The following is an 8,190-nucleotide window of genomic DNA, read 5'->3' as shown; positions in this document are numbered from 1 at the left end:
TGGAGTGATAGGACAAGGGGCAATGGCTTTGAACTGGAAGAGGGCAGATTTAGATTGGATATAAAGAAGAAATTGTTCCCTCTGAGGGTGCTGAGGCCCTGGCACAGGGTGCCCAGAGAAGCTGTGGCTGCCCCATCCCTGGCAGTGTGCCAGGCCAGGCTGGATGGGGCTTTGGGCAACCTGGTGTAGTGGGGGGTGTCCCTGCCCATGGCAGGGGGGTTGGAACTGGATGGTCTTTGAGGTCCCTTCCAACCCAACCCGTTCCATGAAATTTCATGATGTGGCCACCTCTAAAAGCTGGAAAGTCTGAACCCATCTCCAGGTCCTCAGACACCCATCAGTGCCTTGAAGGACACACGATGCTCTTCCCACCTTCCTGAGCCCCAAAAAGTTCCCTGTCCCAGCTGGGGCTTGGGATCAAGGGAGAATTCAGCAGAAAAAGGGCAAAGTGGGGTAAAAAGGTCCCAGCCCACATCTCCTTGTGCTCTTTCCTCCCCAGGGTCCTACATGAAGAAGTTAAACTGGGAAAGATTCCACCTGGTGCAGATTTTAACCCTTGTGTGTGCGGTGCTGCTGCTCCTGGTCTTTGTCCTGGTGGGCTTGGTTGGTGAGTCCCATCCAGGCATCCCCCGTGGGGAGGATCCAGACAAGATGCCTCTGGTTTTCGGGGAGGAGGAGGGGATCCCAGGATTTTCCCAGCATTAAGGGATGCTCCCCAAGCAGGGCCCCGAGCCCGCTTCAGGGAGACCCTCCCTTTTGTCCCCCTGAACCATGATCCAGGCGTCCTGGCTCCTCGCTTGATCGCACCGTTCCCTTTTCCAGTGGCATCATCCCCAATTCCCACCCCGCAGCTTCTAGGAAAAAAAAAAATAATAAAAAAAAATCCCATTTTTCTGCTTTTTAGGGCTGCCCACACACCTCACTCAGCTTTTTCTTTTTCAGTTGTCTATTCCAGATCCCGTGTGCTTCACCCGGACTTCTCGGAGGTGTGCCCGGATGCCTGGCTTGGTTTCCAAGGGAAATGTTATTATTTTTCTGAGGCTGAGGGCAACTGGACCAGCAGTCAGGAAAGCTGCAAGGCCTTGGGAGCAACTCTGGCCTTCATAAGTAGCTGGGAAGAACTGGTGAGAACTGGGCTTGAGCTCCTAGACTTGGGGAAAGCGCTGTGTCTGGGTGGGGTGGTGGACACAGGTGGAAAAGAGGAGGTGGGGAAGACAAGATGAGCTAAAACGTGACGTTTCTTTGCTTTGAAGAAGTTCATCCAACGCTACAAAGGCAAAGCCAACCACTGGCTTGGGCTGGAGAAGAAGGACGACGGCTGGTGGTGGTCCAACGGCACGGCCCTCGGCGACCGGTCGGTGTCTCTGTCCATCTTGGGTGCTTGAGGTTGGCCACTGGGGTGGGTTCGCCTCTTGGTGGGGTTGGAAGTGGCTCCAGTGGCTGTTGTGGTCCTTCTTCTGCCCTTGGATGGGATTTCTTAGAGGGTCTGGGATGAGGACCTTCTCCTGCCACCGTGCCCAAGCAGCCCCCAGCTTTCCATGGGAGGTCTGGGATGGACTGGGGATGCTCCACACCAATCCCCTCTTAGATACCCTCAACCAAAGGCTGCCTGTTCTCTCTCAGAGAGGAAATCTCAGCTCTTCTTCACTTTTTTTGAGGTTAGCTTTCTTCTTTTCCTCCTTTTCTTGCCCTCCTGAGCGTGTCCGTGTCCGTGCCGCAGGTTGGAGGTGGGGGGTAGCGGACCCTGCGCGTACATCAACGAGGAGAAGATCAGCTCGTCCCTGTGCCACACCAGGAAGAACTGGGTGTGCAGCAAACCCGACAGCTACGTCCTCTGGAGGAAGAAGGCATATCCATCAAAAAATTCCCTGTAAGCAGGAGCTTCATCCCAGTTCTGCGTCCTGCAGATGGAGGAGAACCAAAGAGCTGCCTTAGGTAGAGCCAGATGTAAGGGTTTATCTCCAACATTTATCTTTTGTATTTCGATGATATTTTCCATGCTTTGGTGATATTATTTTCCATGCTTTGGTGATATTTTCCATGCTTTGGTGATGTTTTCTGGGTTTTGGTGATATTTTCTTCCCAGGCAAACTCACCTCTCACTGACTGGGTGTTGCTGGTGGGTCTCTGCCTCGAAATGGGCTCATTTGAGCATCTTCTGGGCAATTCCCAAAGTGAGATTTTGCTTTTAGGTCGGTCAGATCCATAAGCAGCTTGTTTGAGTGAATTAATTTCAGCTCAATTTCAACAGAATTTCAAGAAATTTTCTTCTTGTTGCAAAATGATGAAAAAAGGTGGGGAGGGACCCTGGTGGAAGGGGGGGTCTGGGGGGGGTCTGGGTGGGCTCTGAGTGTTTTGACAGTGTTATTTTTTTACCAAGAAAATAAAACCAACAAGCTAAGTGAAAAACCTAAAAAAATCAAACCCCAACTTGCCCCAAAAACCCCTCAAATCCCAAACAACAAAAAAAACCCCAACACTAAAATAATTCCCAAACAAATACAAAAATCCCCTTGAAAGATAAAAAAACCCTCAGCCCCCCCAAAACGCAGCATCGCCCCGTGTGCCGCCGGTGCCGGACCCCTTTCCCACAGCCGCTGCTCGATGAAACGTTTTTTAACCAAACTTTGCAACATTCCCAAATATTCCCAAATATTCCTTCTGCAAACGTGAGTGATTGCAGCGAACCGAGGGAAATCGGCGCTAAAGGCTTTTATCGGTGCTGTAGCTCTATCGACACAGCGCCCGGGGCACGGAATTTTCTATTTTCCATAGAAAATAGAGTCTCCATCCCGCCCGTGCCGCCGCGGGATGCCCGGCACTGGGGAGCGGCCGGACGGGCTCATTTTCCATCCCGGAACGGGACTGCCCTCTCCGGGTGTTCTCTGCGCCTGCACCGGGCACCTCCGTGCCCCCGAGCGCCAGGACTACAGAATTCCTTTGCTATTTTTGATGACTCGGAAGTCGATTTTCTGGCAAGAAAAGTTCAGATCGGGCCCGGCGTGTGCCCGGGGACAGGGCTGGAGCCTCAGCGCCGCTGCTGCTGGTTTCGGGCAGAGCAGCTCGGGGCCTTTGGGATGGCGCAAGCGGGAATCGCTCCGAGCCAGCGGCTGCCTGCGAGCGGGGGCGGAAACAGCTTCTTCCCCAGTAGCCGACGGCCCGGGGAGGGGCGGCACCAGTACGGTGGCGACCGGACCGGAAAGAGAAGTGCCTGACGCCCCCGCCCAGAGCCGAACTGGGGACCGACAGGGCGGAGAAAAGGGGGGGATGGATGTGGGCTGAATGATAGGACTTCGCTGCGATTGGCTGCCTCCCCCGCCACTCCCAGTTCTAGGGCGCTGATTGGCCGGCAGCGAACGATTTAAGGCTCATCCGAGCTCCCAATTCTACAGTTTTCCCGGCGGCGGCGGCGATGACGGCGACGCACTCGGCGCTGGGACAGGGTTTTGGTGAGGCCGCGTGTGCGGGAGGCAGCCGGGCTTCCCGCGTCCCCCCGCTTCCCACTTCTTCCCGGAGCGGCGCGGGCGGAGATGCTGCGGGTCTCCGCGGGCCCCGGGGCGCAGCGCGGGAGCAGCCCGACTCCCGGCGGGGTTCGCTCCGTGGGCACAAGGGGCCCTGCGGAAGTTTTCTCCGCCCTTCGGGGTCCCCGTCCGGGCGCCGCGGAGGGGCCCGGCGATGCGTTCTCGTCCCGGGGCCAGAGAATTGTCCTCCCGGACCCCTTCTCCACAATCCCCTTCCAAATTCCTGTCCCCTGGCGCACGCCCAGCCCGTCCTGCCGCTCTCCTGTGCCGGGCATCCCGCGTCAGCACGTGCGGGATGGAGACTCTGTGCTCCAGCAGCTGCAGTGGGCTCTGGTTTGTGTCCTGACTGGTGGATCCAGGCGTGAAGGGCTCAGTCAAACCAGTTCTGGGCTGGGGGAGGGAAATGTGAAGCCCTGGATCTGTTCCCCGCGGATCTGCCGCGCTCCCTCCCTCACCCCGACGGCAGCGGGGAGGGGCTGGGGGTCCCCGGGCTCACCCGCGCTGGGTTTGTCTCCCCAGGGCGGGCTGCAGCGTCGCAGGAGGAGCAGGGACAGGGCAGGGCTGTGCTGGCGTCGCCTTCCCGAGCCGGGGTGTCACCATGGGGTGTCCCGAGTGCAGCCACTGTCAGCGAACGGAATCGTTGGGATCTCCGCAGTGTTCGGACACGATGGTAAAAGCGGTGATGGTGAAACGGGGTCCCAGCCTGGCTTGGAACAGGCTTTGCCGGCAGCGCCGGTGCCTCGGGTGCCGGATCCTGCTGGTCGCAAACGAAGCGATTCCACATTTCAGAATCCCACGAGGCTGGATAAGGAGAGTGGTTCCTGCTCCAGTGGCAGGACTGGGGAGCGGTTCCTGTGTCTCCAGGGCGGAGGGGAATTCCCCAGCCTGGGGATGCCTGAGGATACAGACAGATGGAAGTGCAGAAGAGGGATGGGTGAGTGCAGGGCCACCCCTGCCAGGGGGAGACAGTGTCCCTGGGGCAGTGCCCCCCCACGCAGAGTGGGGCTTCCAGGCGTGAGGCTTCTTCCAGCCCTTTGGAAAAGGCCTCGTCCTCCGCTCAGCCCTCACGGGTGGTCTGTAGCAGCCCCCTCCCCATCTCCATCCGTCCAGCAGCTCTCCTGTACCCCGGGGGGTCCCTCCTGTGTTCCCTGGGCAGCTCGTGGTGGGGGGGCGGGGAGGCGAGGGCCGTGCCAGCTCCGGGACAGCACCGTCCTCACCAACGGCGGCTTTTCCTTCTTCCAGGGAAGCATCGCGTGCAATATGGAGCGTGTGTCCTGGCACTGCTGGCTGTGATCCTGGCTTTGGTCGTGGCTCTGGCTGTGGTAGCAGGTGAGGGAGGAGCGGCTGCCCCGGCGCAGAGCTGCGTGTGCCGCGCGGTGCCAGGCTGGATGCGGCCCCTGGCAGCACATCGGGGATCTCCGTGGGGGGAGCCCGGGGCTGCCTCCTTCCCTGCCCCACGGAGCTGCGTCCCCTGGTCCCTGCGGAGTGAGATCCTCTGACCTTCTCCCTTCTCCCCTTCCCTCTCCAGCGGGAAGACGTGGAGACAGCCCGGTGCTGGCACTGCCCTGCCCTGACAACTGGGTTTGGTACCGCAACGTCTGCTACTACCTCTCGAGCGACGAGGGGACCTGGGAGCAGAGCCGGGAGCGGGGCTCCTCGCTGGGGGCCTCACTGGCCGTGCTCCGGGGGGACTGGGAAATGGTGAGTGAGGGGCTGCTGGGGGTGATGGGGGGTGACGGGCAGCACCGTGACCGCCGGCCGGGCCGCTGAGCTCCTTCCGAAGCTCTGGAGCTCGTTGGAGCAGCTGTCGGACCGGTGTGGGGCCGGCAGCAGCTCCTGACTGTTGGCTTCTCTCCTTCCTGCCCAGGAGTTTGTCTCCCGCCTCAAGGGCACCGTCGATTTCTGGATCGGGCTGCGGAGACGGGACGGGCACCTGGAGTGGGTGGATGGCAGCAGCTTCAACTACATATGAGTCTCGTCGGGGCCGTGGGCCGGGCGTGCGGGACGTGTCCCGTGTGGGCAGCACTTGTCTGTTCCTGGTGCTGGAGGGGACAACCAGTAACGTGGTGCCACTGGAATCTTCCCTTCTCTTTGAATTTCCTTCGCAGAATCCCGGTGCAGGGCCAAGAGCCGTGCCTGTTCCTGAGCGACCGCGATCTCCGAGGTTCCAGCTGCTCGCTGCCGCGGCCTTATCTCTGCAGCAAACCCCACGCTCCGTGGGGATCCAGTTGATGGAGTGACGGAGAACGGACCTTCTCCGTGCTGAGCACTCGTGCCTTCGTGTCTTCCACCAGCGCAGAGCCACGTGGGGATGTTCTTCCCTCAACTTCCGACCTCGTAGAATAGCGGAAATCTCTTAACTGCCATCGTCTCGCCTGCTTGTTAGCATTAATAACCTTTTTTAGCATTAATTAACTGAAGCCGTTTTCTGCAAACTGTGGATGAAGTTGTCTCACCTGGGAGAGCCGGACTTGAACTTGAACTGTGCCCAGTTACACCAAGGGAGGCCCCGGGACCTGTGGAAGAAAACTTTAGTATGACTGTAATCAGTGGTGGCTGTTCTAGAGATTGGAAGATGGGGGGGAATGACTGAATAATAGTATTTATATATTATATTCTATTCTAATTAAATGTTTATAATACTTGTAATGGAATTGTAAGACTGCAATCGATGCTGTTTTACAGAAGAAATGAAAAATGGGATGAGGTGGTACATGCTGATGTGGTGCTCACTTTAGGGGATCCCCCTGGGGGGCAGAAGGAAGGCGGTTTGGATTTGGCCCCTCGGGACCCCCTTGTTTTGACACTAGAGAGGAATAAAAAGGAGGAACAGGGAAAGCTGAAGGGCTGTTGTTCAGCCTGTAGTATTGGAGAAAGATCCTTGAAAGCCACAGACTGGGAAGGTGAGGAAAGGATTGAAGATTATATATCACCACCCCCCGCATTATCCATGGGGTTTCCTGATGGGAACAATGGGAATGGTAACTCAGGAGGGGGGGCAGTGGGGGGATCAACCCCAATCACTGCCTGAATGGGACCAGTTCTCCAGGCACCGCTTAGAGAAGCGGTGGGATGGGCAGGAGCGACGGGAATTCAAGTCCCTTTTAATATGGGAGATTTGGATGCCTGGAGGGAAGCGGTTGGAGCTTACAGAGAAGATCCATTAGGAATTGCCAAAAGGTTGGAATTCATAGTTAAAAATCCCGACCCAGACTGGAAAGATCCAGCCATAACGTCAGATGCAACGACTGAAACTGAGAAACTCATTAACTCTAAAAGTGCTGGAACTCGTGCGCCGGCGGGGGGAGTCGATCCGGGTGTTCCCGACTGCCCCGCGTTGGGATCCGGATGAGGATACAGACCGTGGCGTATCGAAGCGATGTCAAAATGGGATCCAATTCGGGTCAGAGAAGGTGATCCCAAAGGCTGTAAATGGGTCAGCACTCCGTGCCGGGAAGCCAGGGCAAACCCAAACCCCACGGAATTCTCAGATTCCGGTCGGCGATGCGTAAATCTACCAGCTTAGACCTTTCGTCCAACTGCGTGAGCTTCAACAAGTCAAAACGCAAGGTCCTTCACCTGGGTCAGGCCAATCCTAGGCACAAACTGGGCACAGAGTGGGTTGAGAGTAGCCCTGAAGAGAAGGATGTGGGGTGTTCATAGATGAGAAGCTCACCATGAGCCGGCAGTGCGCCCACGCGGCCCAGAAGGCCAACCGCATCCTGGGATGTATGAGGAGAAGCGTGGGCAGCAGGTCAAGAGAGGTGATTCTCCCCCTCTGCTCTGCTCTTGTGAGACCCCACCTCGAATACTGCGTCCAGTTCTGGTGTCCCCACCATAAGAGAGACACAGATCTGTTGGAGCATGTTCAGAGGAGGCCACAAAGATGATCCAGGGGCTGGAGCACCTCTGCTACGAGGACAGGTTGTGGGAGCTGGGATTGTTCAGCCTTGGAAAGAGAAGATTTTGGGGGCACCTAACAGCTGCCTTCCAATTCCTGAAGGGATTCCTGTAGGAAGGCTGGGGAGGGACTTTTTACAAGAGTGTCCACTGATAGGACAGGAGGAAATGGGTTTAAGTTGAAGGAGAACAGATTTAGGTTAGATCTTGGGAAGAAATTCTTCAGTACGAGGGTGGTGAGACTTTGGAATGAATTGCCCAGAGAAGCTGTGGCTGCCCCTCCCTGGCAGTGTTCCAGGCCAGGTTGGATGGGGCTTTGGGCAACCTGGTGTAGTGGAAGGTGTCCCTGCCCATGGCAGGGGGGTTGGAACTGGATGGTCTTTGAGGTCCCTCCCAACCCAAACCCTTCTGTGATTCTATGATCTGTGAACCAGCGTTCTACCCCCTCCATGGGGGCATCTCTGAGGTCAGTGCGGCTCGAGACACTCATGGTCCACCGGTTCTCCAGTGTTCCCACTGAGAAATGAAGCTGGGTTAACCAGTGCTGGTGCTGACACCAGAGCCTTCTTCAGCTGCTGGAACGCTCGGTTTGACTCAGCATCCCACTGGAGGTGCTTCTGACTGGACGTTACTAAAGAATAAAATGGTTTTACAAGCAAGCCATAATGGTGTATCCACAGCTGGCACCACCCCGTCATTCCTAAGAAGGTCCGTAGGCTTGTCCCAGGAAACGCTGCCCGGCACCGATTCCATACCCGAGGTACCTCAG

The 8,190-nt window shown here is 57.1% G+C and overlaps 4 protein-coding genes across 4 annotated transcripts in view; 2 read left to right on the top strand and 2 right to left on the bottom strand.

The window, feature by feature from the left end:
• The window catches only part of IL4I1 (interleukin 4 induced 1), a 2,797-nt gene extending 2,481 nt beyond the window's left edge, over nt 1-316 (bottom strand). Inside the window, exon 1 of the mRNA XM_086631053.1 lies at nt 254-316. Coding sequence (XP_086487179.1) covers nt 254-316 — 63 coding nt within the window. The remainder of the gene's footprint in view (nt 1-253) is intronic.
• The window catches only part of LOC147525730 (uncharacterized), a gene marked incomplete at its 5' end in the record, with an annotated part of 93,034 nt that overhangs the window by 61,499 nt on the left and 23,345 nt on the right, over nt 1-8,190 (bottom strand).
• On the top strand, nt 281-2,409 carry LOC104378150 (C-type lectin domain family 2 member D-like). Its single transcript, XM_086631052.1, has 4 exons — nt 281-607; nt 943-1,124; nt 1,254-1,354; nt 1,721-2,409. The coding sequence occupies exons 1-4, from the start codon at nt 508-510 to the stop codon at nt 1,872-1,874; spliced, it is 537 nt and encodes a 178-aa protein (XP_086487178.1). The 5' UTR covers nt 281-507; the 3' UTR covers nt 1,875-2,409.
• LOC147525732 (C-type lectin domain family 2 member D-like) lies at nt 4,041-5,753 on the top strand. Its single transcript, XM_086631051.1, is given in 6 exon segments — nt 4,041-4,191; nt 4,311-4,455; nt 4,764-4,850; nt 5,050-5,222; nt 5,389-5,498; nt 5,630-5,753. Coding segments are annotated over 6 exon segments (711 nt in total). The 5' UTR covers nt 4,041-4,119.

This window comes from Tauraco erythrolophus, unplaced genomic scaffold (assembly GCF_009769465.1).
Source record: "Tauraco erythrolophus isolate bTauEry1 unplaced genomic scaffold, bTauEry1.pri scaffold_76_arrow_ctg1, whole genome shotgun sequence".
Taxonomy (NCBI): Eukaryota; Metazoa; Chordata; class Aves; order Musophagiformes; family Musophagidae; genus Tauraco; species Tauraco erythrolophus.
This window is presented reverse-complemented; position numbering and strand designations above follow the sequence as displayed.